The sequence below is a fragment of the Motacilla alba genome, chromosome 3 (genome assembly GCF_015832195.1).
Source record: "Motacilla alba alba isolate MOTALB_02 chromosome 3, Motacilla_alba_V1.0_pri, whole genome shotgun sequence".
NCBI classification, from domain to species: Eukaryota; Metazoa; Chordata; class Aves; order Passeriformes; family Motacillidae; genus Motacilla; species Motacilla alba.
In genome coordinates, this window is record NC_052018.1 from 10583053 (window position 1) to 10603318 (window position 20266).

General features: G+C 40.0%; 2 protein-coding genes across 3 annotated transcripts in view; both read left to right on the forward strand.

The window, feature by feature from the left end:
* The window catches only part of WDR35 (WD repeat domain 35), a 42331-nt gene extending 26774 nt beyond the window's left edge, over nucleotides 1-15557 (forward strand). The window contains exons 16-28 of one of the 2 annotated variants that reach the window (XM_038133001.1): nucleotides 11-120; nucleotides 1663-1873; nucleotides 2456-2536; nucleotides 2662-2798; nucleotides 5126-5329; nucleotides 7141-7287; nucleotides 8391-8523; nucleotides 9188-9298; nucleotides 10748-10912; nucleotides 11953-12093; nucleotides 12876-13032; nucleotides 13633-13873; nucleotides 14833-15557. In XM_038133001.1, coding sequence (XP_037988929.1) covers nucleotides 11-120; nucleotides 1663-1873; nucleotides 2456-2536; nucleotides 2662-2798; nucleotides 5126-5329; nucleotides 7141-7287; nucleotides 8391-8523; nucleotides 9188-9298; nucleotides 10748-10912; nucleotides 11953-12093; nucleotides 12876-13032; nucleotides 13633-13873; nucleotides 14833-14983 — 1989 coding nt within the window. In that variant the 3' untranslated portion in view covers nucleotides 14984-15557. The remainder of the gene's footprint in view (nucleotides 1-10; nucleotides 121-1662; nucleotides 1874-2455; nucleotides 2537-2661; nucleotides 2799-5125; nucleotides 5330-7140; nucleotides 7288-8390; nucleotides 8524-9187; nucleotides 9299-10747; nucleotides 10913-11952; nucleotides 12094-12875; nucleotides 13033-13632; nucleotides 13874-14832) is intronic. The other variant, XM_038133003.1, reaches the window with a different exon arrangement.
* Nucleotides 15558-16985: 1428 nt separating this feature from the next.
* On the forward strand, nucleotides 16986-18590 carry TTC32 (tetratricopeptide repeat domain 32). Its single transcript, XM_038133004.1, has 3 exons — nucleotides 16986-17139; nucleotides 17214-17374; nucleotides 18156-18590. The coding sequence occupies exons 1-3, from the start codon at nucleotides 17027-17029 to the stop codon at nucleotides 18281-18283; spliced, it is 402 nt and encodes a 133-aa protein (XP_037988932.1). The 5' UTR covers nucleotides 16986-17026; the 3' UTR covers nucleotides 18284-18590.
* Nucleotides 18591-20266: the final 1676 nt, after the last annotated feature.

Sequence of the window (20266 nt, forward strand, 5' to 3'; positions counted from 1 at the left end):
TTTCCTCTAGGGAAGAGAATCTGGCACTATTCACAGGTACAGCCTCCCTAGCGTGGCTGTGGTGCAGAGCTATACCCTGGACCGTCGTGCCTATCAGCTGTCTTTGAACTGCAACTCCAGGTAAGTTACAGACCTGTTTCTAACACAGATATCCAATTTCAAAATGAAGCACTAAAATTTGTGAAAATACTAATACTGTGAAATCTATAATTATATAATAATTATGTACTGATTTAAATTTAGTGTAAACCATTTATTAATTTTAGTTGTTCTTAATGGTTGCTTAACCATTTATTTATTACTAATTATTTCCATCTGGACAGTCATTGTTCTGAGAGACTGTTAGTAGAGGTCTCCTATGTTTTACACCCTGTGTACATGAAAATACCTTTGTTTTATTAGATAAACCAAACATAACCTTCCTTTGATCATGACACAAATAGATAAAATTATGTCATAACCTAAAATTTTATATCTATGACTTCTTTCTGTTTCTGTGTCCTTCTTAAGCATGGAAACTTTGTTCATCCCATTTAATTTTCCATTGTTACAGGCTATAACTAGTGGTGATGTTTCTAGTAAGTCTGGTTCTCCTGAGCTTCATCTGTGCTAATACTGAAGTTACTTTCTACTCAACAGCTTTTTTTTTTTTTTTTTTTTTTTTTTTTTGCAAGAGTGCATGAGAGTGTTTGCAGAAAAGGCAAAAACACACAAGAATTTGCAAGGCAATTTTAATCATTTCAAAATAACTTTATAATTTCAAACAAAATTCATAATGCGTGTGTAGAGATCTCTTGCCTCTTCAGGTATACCCCAAAAATAGATTGCTTGGCTTAAAAGGCAGCATCATCTAGTCAGAGCCATATCCATTTTATCTTGAACCCGTGCTGTTTTCTTCCTAAATGACTTTGTTCTAGGGAAACAAGCTCAGATCCATAAGCATTTTGAGGTTAATTTTCTAAATTGTGTTTGAAATTTTAATAGGGATTAAGGCCATCTACCTATCAATATTCAGAAATGCTTTTAAAACGGCCTTGTAGTAAATACAGGTTACTATGATTCACTAAAGACCTATGCAACTGTAAATTTTCAAGTGTGGCCTTTTAGAAATTGTATTTTTACCTTATTTAAATGATTTCAAAGATTATTGGATTATACTTAACATTGTCTTTGAAAAAAGGGGAAGAATACCCTTTGTAGAAATGCAAGAAATCACATTTTAGGAATTAACAGTCTACTTCGCCACACTGACTTTTTAGTTTAATAATGTCCTTCACTGCCTCCTAGTAAATAAGGAAAACCCATTCTGTTCAGTTGTTAATTTGAGTCTTTGTCAAGAGAAGTTTGGTGAGGGACAGACCTGTACTTTCTTCGACTTGGTATCTGATGTATCTTCAAAATGCTGGACATAGAATGGGCATATTTCAGAACCTTTGCAGGGCCAGATCCTGTGTGAGCAGATGAAGAACATCTTTCCATGTGTCTGGTCTCTGCTGTGCAGATACATGAAAACCACATGGATCTGTGCTGGTTCTGGCACACGACAGCACCTCAGTGAATCTATAGAATTTTACTGTGCCAGGTTAGAGAACTATTTCAGATTTACAGCCTCGAGTGGTGTCGTTTAGCTGCCGTATTTCTTCTCTGTTTGTTTTTCTGTAGTCGCCTTGCTATCATCGACCTCTCAGGGGTTCTGACTTTCCTGGAGCTGGACGCGCGGGCTGCGGACAGCGCGGGGCAGCCGGAGGCGGGCGGGCAGCTGAGACTGGAGCGCAAGGACGTCTGGGACATGAAATGGGCCAAGGACAACCCGGACTTGTTTGCAATGATGGAGAAAACAAGAATGTATGTCTTCAGAAACTTGGATCCAGAGGTAGATATCAACATATATAAACTACTCATTTAAAAAAAAAAATCACTCTTAGGTTAATGGCTCTTTCTTGAATAGTATTATTCTTGTGCTTACCACTCAGTTCTGCAAGTGTTTGTTTATATAAACTTGCTTCAGGTTGTATAAACCTCAAAATCTTATCAAATCTCATGTGGGAATGTTGTTGTGGACCATATAGGTAGAATGAATGGTCAGTCTCAGAAACATAAAAATGGTGTCATATTTTTCTTAAATGTATGGGATTTTCAGGAATGTATTTTTTGTGTGCTTTGGAATACATAAATGCAATTTTAGTAGAGATACTTGTAAAACAGTTCAGTTGAATCTAAATATTGGCAGGTGTCATTCTATCTCTTTCTCTTAATTTAGTTGCAGAAAACATGAGGATTTTTAATGATGTCTGTATTTGCAGAATTGTCAATAATGTTAATGATTATAGTATTTGTTTCTTGCTGCAACTGCATGTATGTCCTAGTTTGGAGAAGAATGTAAATCTAAATGTATACTTAGGATTTAGTCAGACAGAATACAAGTTCATCCCTTTATAACTTATTTAACTTCCAGGAACCTATACAAACATCTGGATATATTTGCAACTTTGAAGATTTAGAAATCAAGTCTGTTCTTCTGGATGAAATATTAAAGGTCAGTATAACTAATTTTATTTTGTAGGAAAAGTTAGTGTCTGTTTTAATGATCGATATCTGTTTTACTGGGTGAATATAAAAGCCACCAGGAATAAAAATATGTTTCTTTATCCATTATGTTAGAATCCTGAACATCCTAACAAAGATTACATCATCAATTTCGAGATTCGGTCATTACGAGACAGTCGAGCATTGATTGAAAAAGTTGGCATTGAAGAATCTTCCCAATTCATAGAAGACAATCCACATCCCAGACTTTGGTAAAATCTCCTATAAGCCAAATTTGTTTAGTTTTTTCTTCTTTTCTACTCTTTTCCTGTTCAGACAGATATAGTATGAAAATAAAAAACCTCAAATTAAAACCAGCCAAAGCAGTATACATTTTACACACAATCATTTAAGATTTAATGAATGTTGGAGTACCTAGAATGTCAGGCATGTGCTGTACCATGATAGTGGGTATAGGGTGTAGGCTCAGGACACCTTTTTGCTCTGTGCTATATGGGCCCCAAAACACAGTGTTCCTTGTGTTTTGGAGGGAATTTAAAGGAAATGAAAAGCTAACAGCAAGATAACCAAGTTGGTTAATTTAAAATTAAAATTTATATATTTGATATTGAACATTAAAGAGCTTAAAACCTGGTAAAGGGAACACATCAGACTGATAGGAGGGTAAGATTAGTTTCAATAATCTTGTAGCATTTGGACAGGCCTCGAAGGACAGAAATGAGAAGGGCTGTGTTTGCTGTGTTCCCATGCAGCATCTCAGTAGTAATCTGAGAAATGGAGATAGTGGCATGCTTAAACTAAACTTGGCTCAGCTATTAAACTAAAGTTGAAAAGCCTGCAGACTAAACGTGCAAGAGTAAACCTGTGAAAAAAGGAGTGCTGGAAATCTGTTTAATATCCCAACATTTAAGGGCTGGAAGAGTAAAGGCCACAGTGGATAATTTAATGAAGAGTCAGTGCAGAACCTAAAACTTCATTGACAAGTTCCCTGATGAAGGAGACCAATTCTCCTTAACTCTCTGGAGACTGTTTACTTACCTGTACCTTTCTTTAGTAATTTTGGCTCTGTTTTGAAGCTAAATGTTCTCTTGCAGCCTTGGATGCTTAGCTTGCGTCAAGGGGGTTGGCGAGTTCACTGTTAGTTGTGATGGTTCGGAGATGAATTTAGAGTTGCTGAAAGACTAGACAAGACACCTTCCTTTAAAAGTTTGTCCCCAAAACCATTCCTTTCTATCTAGTTGTTCTTTTGTATCCAGAATGTTAATATTGAAAAACAGGATTTGCTAGTTATATATTGAAGGTTTCTGTAATACTGTACTTTTATTAGCTTGAGTGCATAGGGTGAAATGTTAGTGTTTTGAGTCTTCATTTTTACAAATGTCTTGAACTAGCTGAAGATTTTTGGAGCTTTGAAATTGTTCATGGATTTTTTTGCTAGTACTGTCTGTTCACTTAATAAAAAATGACTATTAGTTTTGCAAGTCTGTGTCTCAGTAAAAGTTCTATATCATAAAATCACAAAATATAGGTCAAATTCTGTTCACCTTGCTCTGGAATTGCCAGAGAAATTTTATTTTTTCTTTTATTATGAGAGAAATTTTATTTTATAATTTTATTTTATTTTATTTTGAGTTTATTTTATTATGAGAGAAAACACATCACATATTTATGAAGAAGAGATTCATTAGAAATGCTGGATATAAAGCCAATATATTCCAGATCAGAACAAAACAGTGATCTTGCTTCTAGAATGCAACAAACAGGGTGATGTGTAGATCAATTGGTTTCTTTGATGTCAGTGATGAGCACTTGAGTTTAATTGATACCAACCTTCTCAAATTGATTGAGAGATACACAGCTGATACTGCCTAAGCATGGCTTGGGTCACTGAATACAGCAATAATATGAGTGGTTTTGTCAGTGCCTCACTGCACCGAGTTTGTTTCACAATGTCAGTCAGCCAATCTAAATTTTAAATAGCCTTGCTTCTGCAGAAAATTCTAGAGCTCATTCAAGCACCTGATGCACCCAGGTTGGCCTGAATTCCCTATTTGCAGAACTAACCAATGGGGCAGTACCAGTTATAAAGCTCCCCAAAGGTTTTCCCTGCTGTCCCAAGCTGCTGTCCTAACAGGACCAGGAACATCCAGATGGATCAGAAGGATAATTTATTTGTCGTGGCCAATGAAGCTGGAGGCACTTAGATTGAGGCTGCCACCAAGGCTTAAAGTTTCCACAAATGCACAGGGAGAAATAAATAAATGGAACTGCACTGAGACCAGCAAGACATTTCACGTAAGTGTAACAGTCAAATCTTGCCCATTCCTCCCAAGCCAGTGTCCCTCTGAACAGCTGAACTAAAGAATATTAGCAATTATTTGAACATCTCTCCCTGACCAAGTACTGGGCAGATCACAGAATGTATTAGGAATAAACACATGACTGTATTAAGATTAGCTAGTAAACAATAAATTGCAACAATTTGTATGTCTTCTGTAAATTATTACTAGTTAATTGTACCCTCATTTAATTTACTCTATAGCTGCTCTTCCATCTGCTATGTTTGTTTTTCACACAGGCGACTCCTGGCTGAAGCTGCTCTTCAGAAGCTGGATCTGCAGACGGCTGAACAAGCTTTTGTGCGTTGCAAAGATTATCAAGGCATTAAGTTTGTGAAGCGCTTGGGCAATCTGCAGAGCGAGTCCATGAAGCAAGCAGAAGTGGCAGCCTATTTTAGCAGATTTGAAGAAGCTGAAAGAATGTATCTGGGTATGGACAGAAGGTAATTGCATGTAAACATCTCAGCAGATGAAAAGTCTGGGGAAAAAAAAAAGCATTCCTTAATCAGGAATGGCTGTTTTCTCTGGAGAGTCTTTACCAGTTTCTGCAAAAACATAAAAGGATCAGATGGAGAGAATTCTGGTTTATCCATAGATAACCAGTTCTGTATGTAAACCAGTGCATTCCAAACTGTTTACAAAACCTTGGCTGCTCTAGGTAGTGCTGTGTTTTATAGATGTTTTTTTCACAAGTATTTCGTCGGTATTTCAACTGGGATTCCAAAAATACAAACAATCTTAAATAATGTTTAATTTATGTGGTGTTGCTCTGTGCTAGTAGCCAAGTACACATTCTTCTCAATTACATACACAAACAACAGAGTTTTTAATGAACTGTAATCTTTGGAGAGACAGAAAGACTCTGGATGAAACTGTGAAACATTGAAACCAATCAGTGTAATTTTTGCTCAGGAATGAAAACAAACAAAGCAATATTTTAGTATTGCTGAGAATATAAATTAACATTAAGTAATTAGCTAGAGCACTGTCTGTTGAAAAAGGATAATGAGAAATCATCCGCAGCAGTTGTGCCGTGTAGCCTGTAGATGGTGGTCAAACATGGAGAAACATGCATCACTTATGCACATGAGAAATTTTTAAGCTTTGATTAACGGAGCCATGAAAAACAGTAGGGAATGATGGAGAAAAAAATTAGTTATTATTTCATGCTGTAAGCATGAAAGTAAGTGGGACAGGGTGGCAGGGCAGAGGGAGAAGGCAGGAGCTAGGGAGAGATGCCCAATAGTGCCTGGTAATGAAAACTTCCTTGCATGTCATTAATTAGTTGCTGGCAGTTTGGTGGTTTAGGGATGTGGGCTGCCTCCTCAGCACTTCAGTCACACTGCAACAGCCAGTTTTAGATATGGCACATTCCTTTTTACATGGCTGAAGAGAAGTTTGAACATAGGACTGCAGAAGTCAAAAACCTACTTTTTTGTTTACTGGTTTCAACTTTCCCAACTAGAAAAATTCTCATAAGGATCTGCCATAAATCACAATGAATTAAATCTATTTTTCAAATAAAATTCTATTGTTTTTAGATAGATGCTCTTACCTAGCTGACTGCATTGACTTTCTCGTGCCTTCCTTAATTTACTTGTAAGTTGAGGGCATTTTTAAAAGAAGGGCATAGGTCTCTCCCAATTATTTTCTATGCACCTGCAGAATTACTTTTATATGAGGTAATATAGAATTATTCTGTTTGGTGAAAAAAACATGCCAGACAGACACACAGTGAGTCATATGTATGCATGAATAATAAAAAGGCAAAACTACTGCTGAGTCCTTTCTCCTTTATTCAAAATCACCCTGATTCTGGAAAATAAGTCTCTGAAATCCATTTCATTACATCTCAGCTTTAGCCTCCATTATTCATATTTGTTGCTTCTTGGTCTTTCCCCTCACCTTCCTTCTGCTTTTAGCCTTTTGCAGCTGCTGCCATCTCTTGTTGTGGGTCAGCAGTAAAAGATGCAGAACAGAGTAAGAGGGAACTTGAAGTAACATCAGCCCAACTGTCTCACTCATTTAACTCAACTCAACAGGAGTGTGGCTGATAAGGAAGTGCATATGTGTGATATAATCCGTGAGCTCTCTTGAGTATTTGCTTTAATGGAATAGTGTTTAAATTGTAAGCACGTTATCTGGGATCACTCTGATACATGCATTGCAACTGAAAACACTTTTGGATGCTTTTCTCGAGATGTTTGTTACCTCTTTTCTTGTGTTTGACTTTTCCCTGCTGTTTCCCGTTCAGAGATCTTGCCATTGGGCTGCGGATCAAACTGGGCGATTGGTTCCGCGTGCTGCAGCTGCTGAAGACGGGCTCGGGGGACTCGGACGACGCCCTCCTGGAGCAGGCACACAACGCCATTGGAGACTACTTTGCAGACAGGCAGAAATGGTATGGCCAGTAGAGGAACCAGCAGTAAGGAACTTACAGGGGAAATTATTAAACTGATGACAAGACTTAATTGATGAGGAGGGACAGATATCAGGAAAGTCGGGATGCAATACATTGGACAATTTTGGAATAATGAGATTTAGCTCATACCTTTATGGTTCCATGATGTGATAAACAGAGAGCTGTTGATCACCTACCTAAAGGGTGAAGGTCATACAATCTCTGCTTTGCCAGAAGTCTGTCTGCTTCAAAGGACGGGAAGGAAAGAGAAATACCTGTAAAGTTCTATTAGGCTGTATATAGAATGTATTAAAAAAAACCCCAAAAGGGATTAAAAGTAGTACATAATTACTAACTATCAGTGAATTTTCTAAAATGCTTCAAACCACAAAGATTTGAGAAGGTCCAGAGTTCTCTGACCTGAATCTGTCTCCAGCTGTGCCCAAACTGGGCACCTAAGGAAGATTTTAAGGGCAGTGCACACCTGTAATGGTATTTCTTCAGAACACATTTTGCAGTCAGGTGCTTACTGAGCCAGAGGTAATGTCTTCATAGCTAATAACTTGCAGGGAGTTTTTTCATGATTGTTGCTCTTGCCTTCTAAGCCCGTGTCTTAGAGTTGCACAGCTCCACTATGTATTGCCATTATCCGTACTGTATTGTCACAATGCAGCTGAAAACTTGTGATTAGATTTTGAAAGTTGAGTTTTAGATGATTTAGGTAACTTTAGAGAATGGTCTTGGAGGTCTCAGTGTTTGCATTTTAAAATACAGAAGCACAACAGTAAAGCCCTTTCCTGGAAGTTTAGCTGTAATTGTCCATTGCCTGCCCTCATCTCTGCAGATGTGGGAATACAGCTTTAAGAATTCCCCAAATCTTATGCTAGTCAGAGAATCCATATTGCTACACTTTTATATAATGATCTGTGAAAATTAAAATTTTTAGTGCATTTTGGAAAAAAGTGCAGAAAAAGTAAGTTTTTCAAGCAAAGTTACCTATTTAAAAATGTGATTTTAAATTTACAAATACAAAAGACTTACAGAATTAAAAACTTCTTTTGTGTTTATACCTCAGAAGCCACCACATTTTTTTGTCTTATTAGGTTAAATGCTGTACAGTATTATGTCCAAGGACAAAACCAGGAACGTTTAGCTGAATGTTACTATATGCTAGAAGACTACCAAGGACTGGAGAATTTGGCCAACTCACTTCCAGAGAATCATAAATTGCTTCCTGTAAGCAAAAAGCACCTTTATTGTTCATTGTCTTATATGCAACTATTTATTTAAAATTTCCCATCTTGGGAGGGTTAAGAACGAGAGAATGAATGCAGCGTATGACCTACGCACTTAAGTGCAATGGTGTTACTGTGGCATTGATCTCTGGTATTACTGTTGTTTTCACACTCCATCACTCTTCCTTTCCCTTATTGTCCCAGTTCCCCAGAAAGACCTGACGGACAATACTCTAAAAGGAGGGAAAGTAGATGGGATTGGGTGTGTAGGATATATAGGTGTACAGGGTGCAGGTCTGTATATGTAGCAGGAAATTACCTACTAAACAATAGCTAATTTAAAACTATGCTCTGCTTGACTTAATCCAAAATGCTTGAAAAATGCAAAACATGCCTCTTTAATGCCTTTTCTAGTAAATCAAGACATAGCATTTTCTTTTAACCTCATTGTAATAGCTTTTTTGAATTTAGAAGCAGTGTGTGAGCCTAGCACACTGTTCTAAAGATTTACAACAATGCCTGATGCCTTCACAGGGTCCATGAAGCAAACAACCCATTCCTCACCCTCTTGGACTTAAATTAACCAAACAGGAGCACTGCTGTTGCTGCACAATGTACTAAAAAATGCAGAAGTGAATTTAATACAGTGCTGATGCTTTTTGCAGGATATAGCTTATATGTTTGTGAGAGTGGGGATGTGTGAACAAGCTGTGTCAGCCTTTCTGAAATGTAATCGACCAAAGGATGCCGTGGATACCTGTGTGCATCTCAACCAGGTAAAACAGGAGATAATCCGTAGTAATACCAGGTTAACAGTGAGATTTCTATCCTAATGCCCGGTGGAATACAAATCCTTGTTAAGTGTCAGATGATTTGTCATAATTTCGGAAAAATTCATACTTCAGTGCTTAAACCAGTTCTCTGAGATTAAGATTAAACCACTGGAGGGGCTACATGCAAAGCTACATGCAGGGTATGTGAGCAGCATGCTCAGCATACACATTGGCAGCCTCTGTGGAGCTAGGCTGTGCTGCCTCCTGATGGAATGGGACAAGACTGGAGAAGAGACAGATGTCCATTCTGGATGTTTTCCATATCCCCCTCCTTCTTAGTATAGATGCAAATGGATTTGTGACTGCATGAGGATGTAGCTGAAAAAAGCTGAGCTGGAAACTGAGCTGCATGTTTATAACTAGAGCTGTTTTCTGGTATGACTTAACCTGTGCAAATGTCTGTCAACACAAATAAAGGAAAAGTTGAGGATGGCTATGAGGAACTTGATGGATGGGAATGGCAGGACTGCTTAGGGCTGGCTTTATGTGAACAATTTCTTAGTTTATGGATCTGAAGAGCTATTAGGTATGAGATTCAATTAAGATCTCAGTCCTGCCAACCTTTTCATCTGGAGCAAACACAGTAGCCAAACCACTGAAGATCAAGAAAATTTACATACAAAATGAGGTGTATAGAAGGATAAGTAAAGTGTTACTGTGTGCTTTAAGCTTCTGGGCTGAGGTCCTCTTTCAGACATGCTTTTGAGAGTCTGGTTTAGACTTTTCTTGGTTGAAATCCACATGTCCAGCTATGAGCTACAGTGAAATGATTTTGCATAGTTTTCATAAAAGTAGAAGCAACTGTTGTATATGTGGTTTTTGGGCAGAGGTCTATCGGCGATGAAGAGAGACGAGGAAGACTTTGAGATGGTCAAAGAATCCATTTTACTGTGGACTACAAATGTTTATATACTGTTTCAGGAAGGCTAGTAATGTTTTACTACAATGATTGGGTTAAAGATCACATAAACAAACTTACACATTTTAAACATCTCTTGCTTGCAGAAGTCTGATGTAATTTTAATTTTCTTTTTTCTGGTAAATCCATCTGATTTGATCTTCTTGCGCTCTTGATTTAATTCTCAAAGTTCTGTTTGCTCTTGCCAAGGCATCCTGTTATCAAATCTCTTATGCTAATAAGGTCCAAAGTAATCTCTGTTTTGGGTACCCCAACATCGGTCCAGCATTTTTTTCAGTACTGCTGCATCACATGATTGTCAATGATGTAAGCATTTGTATTCTCTTGCTTTTTATGTCAATTTTATAGTAGTCTGGTTCAAAATGGTGATGAAATATTGCACACAGATGCTGCAGTCTGTTCATGGATAACTGGTTTGTTCTGAGAGTGTATTTGAAAAAATGAGATTAATAATCGTCTCCTTTAATTTCTAGTGGAATAAAGCTGTGGAGCTGGCCAAAAATCACAATATGAAAGAGATTGGATCCTTGTTAGCCAGATACGCAAGTCATTTACTGGAAAAGAACAAAATCCTTGATGCTATAGAACTCTATCGTAAAGCCAATTATTTCTTTGAAGCTGCTAAGCTCATGTTCAAGGTATGGCAGGTTTTATTTTTATGTTGAATGACTGGGGTTTTTGGACAAGCTCTTACTATTTCTGTGCTGCTTTTATCCCCTTGTGGGTATTTCAGTTTTAACAATGTCTAGGCAATAAGCAGATGTCACCATACAGGATACTGCAAAGATGAACCCAACTCCCAGAGTTCAGATATCTCTATGTGTAATAGTTACCCTGAGTGTCCTCTGTAGCTAGTGGAGAGGAGGCTTTGGGGACACAAGCCATCTATTTATTTATTTTGAGACTTCACTTCAGTAGGAGATGAACTGCACTTCAAAAAAGGTCCTGATGCCCTGCATTGTCTAGTGAAAGAGTACAGTAGACTGGCCTGGTGTGCAATGTCCACATTATTTTAGATATCATGGGAGTTATTTTTGTGTCCTTTAAAAAAACAACAAAAAAAAAAGCAGCAAGAACTAGAAGTTAAATTTTGGTATTTATTAATTTATTTCCTTCAATTAGAAATGGCTGTGTGTGCTTTTAAGATAAAGATGTTGCTTAGATTTGGTTTGGCTGCAGAGATTTCTCTACATAGTCTACATAGCTTAAAGTCTTGTAGAAGTGATACACAATTTTTACAGCATATATTTATAGCAGTGTATATATATATATATATATATATATGTACATATATATACATATATATACATATAAATATAAAATATATATATAAATATATGTTACTTTCAAAAGCCATTCTTCTTTTCTGGGAAAATCACCAGACCTTATTGAAAGCTATGTATGTGTTTAAAAACTGTTATTTTTTTTAGTTTATTTTTATACTAGATCACTAGACTTATACATGGTTACACTGATTTATCCTTTCTGAGAATCTGGCTTCATATTAGGTAAATAAATATAAAATAATGTGCATACTTTACTTTGACATTTTCATTTATGTCTGTTTGCAGTCTAAATTATTACATTTAAAGGCAGAATCATTTTTTGGCATGATTTCCTAGGTTTGTACAAGCATGCAATTGTTCAAGAGAATTAAATCCCTTTGTTTTTTTTTAAGATTGCAGATGAAGAGTCAAAGAAAAGGACAAAGCCTTTGCGAGTTAAAAAGCTTTATGTGCTATCAGCCTTACTTATGGAACAGTGTCATGAACAAATGCAAAATGCACAAAAGGGAAAAGTTAAAGAGAAAAGTTCAGAGGTAATGTCTTCTTTTTTTTTCCCTGTTTCTGAATTCTGGTATTTGCTAGCTAGTCAGAATAAAGCCAGCCATCTCCATGGGAGCCTGTAAGATTTTTTTAATAACCCTTTTCCCTGCTAAGAACAAAGCTTTCCTTCAAGCAAGTCCCCCATGAAAACATATTGTTTTAAGTATTATTTTAAAACATTTAAATCATATGTATGAATAGATACTTTTCTTCCTAAGTTTAACATGGTTTTCTTAATATTTTCACTATAACAATGAAAACTATACTGAGAAACTTGCTGCAAAACTCTAGTGTCATTTAGGAGTAAGTACTGATCCCAAAGGGTGATGTGGGATTAGATTAAGCTATGTTGCCTGTAATTCAGCAGGGAGATGGCTCCAGATACAGGGGAAGCAAATGGAAGAATTTTTTTCTCTGCTTACATGTTCATCTTCGTATGCACAAATGAAACAGTTTAAACAAATTTTTAAGAGCTCTGGTGTTGAAATGCAGTATTAATCCAAACTATGAACCAGTCTGCACATGTGCACAAAATATATTTGTGTATACACGTATATGATATTTATCTTTGAAAATCTGCACCAGATGTTGTGCCTGCACTCAGTACAGAACTCCTGACAATGCTCACTGTAGGTCCATTTGTATTTTGCCTACTTAACATGGACAGTGGTGTAATCACCAAGTACAGAAATACGGCAATTTCTTTCCATATATCCCCATTTCCTGCTGTATCTGTTTCATATAAAAATTACTTGTGATACTGGTTTGTTTTCAGAGTGCTTCAGCTTTGGCTGGTTTGCTGGAAGAAGATGTTCTTTCTTCAACGAATCGCTTTGCAGACAATGCTTGGCGAGGAGCTGAGGCTTACCACTTTTTCATACTTGCACAAAAACAGCTCTATAAAGGTTCTGTAGTTGCAGCACTTAAAACAGGTAAGAATTCATTTTCAACCATGTAAAGACAGCACATATCTTCATTTATAGCTGCCACATTTTTCAGTTCTTAACAAATCCATGGAATTTAAACCAAAACCATATAATAAATCGAATATGGCTGCAGTCACAGTACTTGGAAAGGCCCTTGCTGAAGAAATGCAAATCTTTCCAAATATTACCTGGTAAGTTGGTTAATTTCTGTAGATGTTCTGCTGACTGTTTTGTTTCTCTCCTTAAATTATAAGGCATACCTGAATTTACATCAGACCTCCTTGTAGAGCTTCACAAAAAATCTGTGGGAATTAGAGAAACAAATAGCGCCTTGTACTTTGTTCAAGTAGTGAAGATTTCAAATCCTTCTAATATTTTTAAAACAAACCAACCAAAATAAAGTGTTTCAAGAAGACATCAATTTCCAAATGAAATCTGTTAATTTGGTTTTTAGACCAATGCTTCAGTCATGTCAATAAAGACTGTGGTTAATTTTGTCCTATTTTTAGAATTAATACTGTCGTCTAGTAGCAACTATTTCATACAGATGCTTGCACTTCTCAGATGTGTAATAATTTCCTTGGATTTCTTTTTTCATTTTTTTAGCTCTTCATTTGCGAGATTATGAAGACATTCTCCCTGCAGTTGAAATCTATTCCCTTTTGGCACTCTGTGCATGTGCAAACAGAGCATTTGATACTTGTTCAAAAGCCTTTGTTAAATTAGAATCCTTGGAAACTCTTAAGCCAGAACAGAGGCAACAGTATGAAGAGCTTGCTCTAGAGATATTCACAAGATATAGACCAAAGTATAACAAAACATCTGATCTGGATGATGTTCTTGAGAGGTGGGTTTATTTTATATGATACTATAATAATACTGTCACTTTTTTCTGCTGTTTGCTGTGTTTTAGGTTTTAGCAGGTTTTGTGTGTGACCAAATTAATTAAGTGCTTTGCTGCTTACACCAAATATTGGGCAAGAATGAGGCAGGAGTTAGCCAGTTTGGAGGAAGGTAATACAGCACTATGTTGTTTGGGAAAATAGACACTGACTGCATTTGAGGATCTGGGCATAAAGATGTAACTTCGTCTTAATTTGAAATGCAGGTAGACAAAGCACAGGAGTTTTAGGACCTTTGAGACTGTGTCATGTGACATTAAAGTAAGAATGTTACTGTTTGCATCTCCTTGGTGGAGTGCTGAAAGTATCAACAAGGGACTGTTTAACCATTATTAACGACCAGGTCTCCAGAGTTTTGTGTTACCTAAATCTACTTAGTGTGAAAAGAGCAGTATGTGAAGTTAAAATTAGTATGAAGGGCACATTTAAGGGGTAAGTCCTTGGAGTGGCTGTACCCACAGCAGTGTGTTTGACATGTTTCCTGCTGAGAGCATGGAACTTGTAAATACGGAAATCAATTGTGAATCAATTTTCTTCTGGCAAACAGAATTTTAACCTGTCTTGATTGATCCTACTATCCAGCTGTACAGAATCTCAGTAGCAGCTTATCAAGTTGACCCTTCAGACATCAGAGGACAGAGTATAATAGCAGTGCAGGTCTCTAAGCAGGCCTTACTTTCATATGGCCTTCACTGCTTCTTTTGACCCCATATTTTGGATCTGCTGGTCCTGATTTTTTGACTGTGTGGTTTTGGGGGTGGGTATTCTCTGATGGGAAGATTTATATACTTGGTTACTTGAACAGTGAAGTGTTACATGAGCTAATAACTTCTAATCAACAACTGGCACACCACATTTTTATTCTTTCAGCTTTACTCTTTTCTTCTTTTTTTTTTTTTTATAGTGGAGATGGTAAACTTCCTGTATGTGTTGCAACAGGAGCCCCTATCCTGGAGTATCAATTCTGGATGTGCAGTGTGTGTAAGCATTGCATGAAAGCCAAAGAAGCAGGCCATTATAACGCCTGTCCTCTGTGCCACAGCACAGTAAGCTGAAGATAAAGACTCTGTATCTGCATTCATGACTGTTAAGAACAGCCTCTAAAATGTTACTGTCTTTTGAAATACAACTCAGGTACTGTTTTGTAGCAGTTAGTGCTGCTATTAGAGAAACATTAAAAAAAAAACCCAAAACCAAAACAGAAAGAGAAATCTTTACTGCTTCCATTTAGCTGAAGAAATTACTGTGTAAAGAGATTACATTTTTTGCTACAGTTTTTAAAAAAGATTTAAGGTAAAAGCATTCTTTTTGAATTGTATATTGAGCCTAGTTTCAAAACCATGTGAGTTGAATGTAGGCTCATATCAGTATGTTCTACTCTGAGCAGGCTCATTTTTTTGTCTAATTCCACAGGAAATTACTGGGTTTTCTCAGAATTCACAGTTTTTTGAGGGAAGTGATTCCTGAGTTGAAATAACATCACAATAATTTTGATAATATTACCACATATGTTTTTGTACTACTGTTTAGAGTTACTAGAGTGATGATACCAGTACAAGCATACATTAGTGCTGGTTTCTTTTGCCAAGCATATTGAAACCCACCATAAAATAAAGGGCTTGAAAACATGCTGCAGTCAGTGTGTCAGTCGGGTTCCTGAGCTTGGGTGCTGTCATCTGCAGCAGCTTAAGGAAACCTCCATGAACTTGCAACCTGGAACCTGGCATTTTTCATGTAGCTTGGGAGAGCAGCCTGCATCTGTTGAACAGATTTCAGGAGCTGAAGTGTCACCCTTGTGACACCCAAAGGTCCAAGGAACGATGTCTCGCTGTCCCACCTTACTGCGGGTTTGTGCTCTGGCAGTGCTGCAGGGCCTTGATGCACGGGGTGAGCTGTGCCCAGGGCCAGCCAGCACCTGGCTGCCTGACAAGAGCCACGCGCTGTGACGTTCACATGCCTTGGCACGTTTGAGAGGAGAGCAGAGGAGCTCTTCCATGCTCTCACCTAAGCTTAGGCCAGGTACGGATAAACCCCATCTCCATAGAATCACAGAGCAGTAGAACGGCCTGGGTTGGAAGGGACCTTAAAGACCATCTTGCTTTAAGCCTCTGACAAGGGCTGCGACACCTTCCACTAGACCAGGTAACACCAAGCCCATCCAGCCTCTTCTTGGGTATTTCCAGGGATGGGGCATCACAGCTTCTCTGGGCAACCTGTTCCAGTGTCTCACCACCCTCACAGTAAAAAATTCCTTCCTTATGTTTAACCTAAACCTTCTCTCCTTCCTCTTAAAGCCATTCTCGCTTCTCCTATCCCTTTACACCCTTGTAAACAGCCCCTCTCCCAGCTCTCTTAGAGCCTAGGTACTGGACGGTGCTCTGGTGTCTCCACCAAGCCCCCTCCAGGCCGGACAACCCCAGCTGTCCCAGCCTGTCTCCCGAGGAGAGGTGCTGCAGCTCTCCGTGATCGTCCTGGTCTCCTCTGGCCCCGCTCCAGCGGCTCCACGCCGTGCCGGTGCTGCGGCGCCAGAGCTGGACGCGGTACTGCCGCTGGGGGTCTCGGGAGAGCGGAGCACAGGAGCACACGGCTCCGTGTCCCAAGGGGGTTACTGTCACTGTTGCCGTGTTCCTGTGCTCTGTGGGCAGCTCTCATGTGTCCCGCTGTTGTTACTGACACTGTTCCCTGTTCCTGTGCTCTGCGGGCAGCTCTCATGTGTCCGGTTGTTGTTACTGACACTGTTGCCGTGTTCCTGTGCTCTGTGGGCAGCTCTCATGTGTCCCGTTGTTGTTACTGTCACTGTTCCCTGTTCCTGTGCTCTGTGGGCAGCTCTCATGTGTCCCGCTGTTGTTACTGTCACTGTTGCCGTGTTCCTGTGCTCTGTGGGCAGCTCTCATGTGTCCGGTTGTTGTTACTGACACTGTTCCCGTGTTTCTGTGCTCTGTGGGCAGCTCTCATGTGTCCCGTTGTTGTTACTGACACTGTTCCCTGTTTCTGTACTCTGTGGCCGCTCCCTCGGCCCAGCGCCGTCTCTGACGTGGCCGCGCGCGCCGGCGTGCCCGTGATGTCACGGCGCGCCCGCCCCGCGTGACGTCAGCGCGATGGCGGGGGAGGCGGCGGCGCTGCTGGCGGCGGCGCGGGCGGAGCTGCGGGCGCGGCGGCTCTCGGCGGCCGAGGAGCTCTTCAGCCGCTTCATCGCCCGCAGCCCCGCGGGGTAACGCCGGGGCCGGGAGCGGGGCGGGCGCGCCGGGCCGGGCTCCGCTAACGCCGCTGCCTCTGTCCCCGCAGTGCCCGCAGCGACCTCGCCACGGCGCTCAACGACCGCGGGCAGGTGCGGTACCTGCGCGTGGAGTTCGCCGCCGCCGTGCAGGACTTCACGGCCGCCATCGAGTGCCAGCCCGGCTTCGAGGTGCCCTACTACAACCGCGGGCTGGTGCGCTACCGGCTGGGTACGAGCCGGGGCACGGCACGGCAGGGCGGGGACACCTGCCTGGCACGGGCGGGACGAGGGCGGGCATCGCTCCGGGACAGGCGGCACACGCAGCGACAGCGCCTGCAGCTGCTGCCCGCCCCCCCTGCGCGGTCACACCCCTCCTGCTAGCTGTGCTGCTGAGTCAGGCGGAACGATGCTGTTCCGCGGAGAATGGAAGGAGCCGTGTAGTTGACTTGTGGAAAAATATACACTGGGTAAAACACGCCAGTTCCAAACACTGCCTTTAAATCTGAGGTAAAGCATCTCCCAAGCACCTGTAGCACAGCCTTCTCGACTTCCAGTGGGCTGCCGGCCTCCTCTGGGGAATTTCCTGCCCCGTTTTTGATGATACCATCATAAAATGACAGCCCTGTGCCTTTTGTTAGAGCTTGGCCATTGCAGCGTGGAGGGACTGGAGAAGAGAGCCGGGCCATGGGCAGCAGCTGGAAGCTCTGTGCCTGTGTGCCATCTTTAAGGCAGCCTCATTATTGGTGTGGGCCTTTTGTCTCTTCCTCTTGGGAATAAGTGGCTGAACTGAGCCTTAAGTGCATTTGAGTCCATTCTTGATGTGAAACTCTTTGACTCCCAGTTGGGCCTGTGGGGAATCCAAATGCCATGGCTCCAGGACGTAGCTGCTACTTTGTGGGTGAAAGTATTAGGAAGTGTTCTTGAGTTGTCAGAGGTTTGTGAGCGTGAGCAGTTACAGAAAGATAATTTTACTTTTCTTTCTTTTTTTTTTATTTTCTTTTGTGGGACAGGAGACTTTGATGAGGCCATGAAAGATTTCAGGAAAGTATTAGAGTTAAACCCCCAGTTTGAAGATGCTGCATTGAGTCTAAAACAGGCTATTCTTGATAAAGAAGAAAAAGAGAAGCGGGGTTATTGAAAATTCAGGTAGTGATGTGATGTGAAAATATTCGCTAAACATGTGATTTTTGTCACTGATGGATGAAACACAAGATCATTTACATCTGTTCTGACCTGTTGAAGAACTTCATTCTTAGGTAAATAAGTTAAAAATTGATTATGATTGCAAAGTAACCTGTATTTGTGATTTTTATTCTTGAGGGAAGGTGTAATGTTGATCTCTGTGAGACACATGTACAGATTTTGTACAGAAATACTTTGTAATTCTATAATAAATGTATTTGCCAGATTATTGAAAATAAAAATGAACGTGTACTTTTTATCTCATGATTGTCTGCAGAGTTTACCATAGAAAATATTCACAGGAGGAATTGTGGCTCTCTCTTCCTTATTGATCAGTTTCCTGAAAAATATAGTGTGAAATCCATCTGATGGAGCTGGCTGTGAACACCCAGGAGCTTCATTTCTCACATGGTAGGAGGGACCATTACTGAAATCTGTAAATCATCAGCAAGAACTACCCTTGCAAGTTCACAGCAACACAAGTTCTAATAAAAGAAATACTCTCTGATTGCTCACATGAGCATCAGGATTTTGTTTTTTAAATTATGCCAGTGATGTTTCTGCTTCATACGGTGAGTTCCTCTGTGGATGAGCCCAGAGCCTGCAGAAGCACAGGGCTCACTGAAGATGGTGGGACCACTGGGATGAGTGGTGAGAGCAGACTGGAGCCTCTGGATATCCTTCCCAGCAGCCTCACCAAGATCACTTTCAGTGTGGGGATGAAATTGCAACAGCCACAGTGAGCAAATTTGAAACGGGGCTGAGACAATGCTGCATTTACCTCTCATGCTCCTGACACTTGACTGCAGCCATTTGAAGTTACAGAAGTAAGATATGTAATATGAGGATGTGACCATTCAGAATTTGAGAAATAGGCAGTGACCATTTTTTCCTCCTCAGAAGTCTTAATTTTGGACTTAATATATTAAGCACATGCTTTGCTACCATTTCTCTTGGTGTTCTGTCTCTAAAACAACACAGATAATTCAATGACACTTCATGCCATCTCAGTCTTAAAAACTGAGATATCCTACCAACTCTTTACTCGTAGTAAGAAGGTGAGCTAGAACTAAACATGTTCCTGACTCATCTTGCCAAGACAATTAAAAAAGCAGTAACGAACAATTGAATGTGACTTAGGAAGTTTTACTCTGAGAAGAGAGATCACAGATGTGATTCTGCACAGAACACTTAAAATGACAGGATATAAATCAAGATTAACAGTGAACAAGTATTTTAGAAAACAAAGATGCTAGGGATAATATTCCAGCTTGTGTTGTTTTGTGAATGTTGCTTAATTACTTCTCATGCAATTGCTGGCACAGAAATACTGCACAGGGCTGGGGAGCAATTGCCAATTCTCCACAGTATTTCCTTGTCTCTCCTGTGAAAGGATGAACTCTCATCATGCATTTCAGCTTAATCTGGAATTCTTTCAAGGTAATTTTGGCCAGTAGGGTTTTCACATTTTCCCCTTTCACATGCACACAAGTCACTTAGTTTTCTGGCTTCCAGGTTTCCAGCCTGAAATTATTAAATAGCCCTGCTGGTTTCAGCTAGGGTTGAGTTAGTTTTCTTCACAGTGGCTGGTATGGGGCTGTGTTTTGGATTTGTGCTGAACACAGGGTTGATAATATGGAAATGTTTTTGTTATTGCTGAGCAGGGCTTGCAAGGAGCCAAGCTTGTAGGGCTTGCAAGGAGCAAGCTTGCTGAGCAGGGCTTGCAAGGAGCCAAGCTTGTAGCCAAGCTTATTTTTGTACTGCCATGCTGGGGAGGAGGTTGGGGATGCCTGGGAGCGTGGGAGGAGACACAGCCAGGATAGGTGATCCAAACTGACCAAAGGGATATTCCACACCACAGGGCATAATGTTCAGTATATAAAGTGTATAAAAAAACCCCAAAACTTGAAGAGGAGGATGTATTTAGTAACTCCCCTTG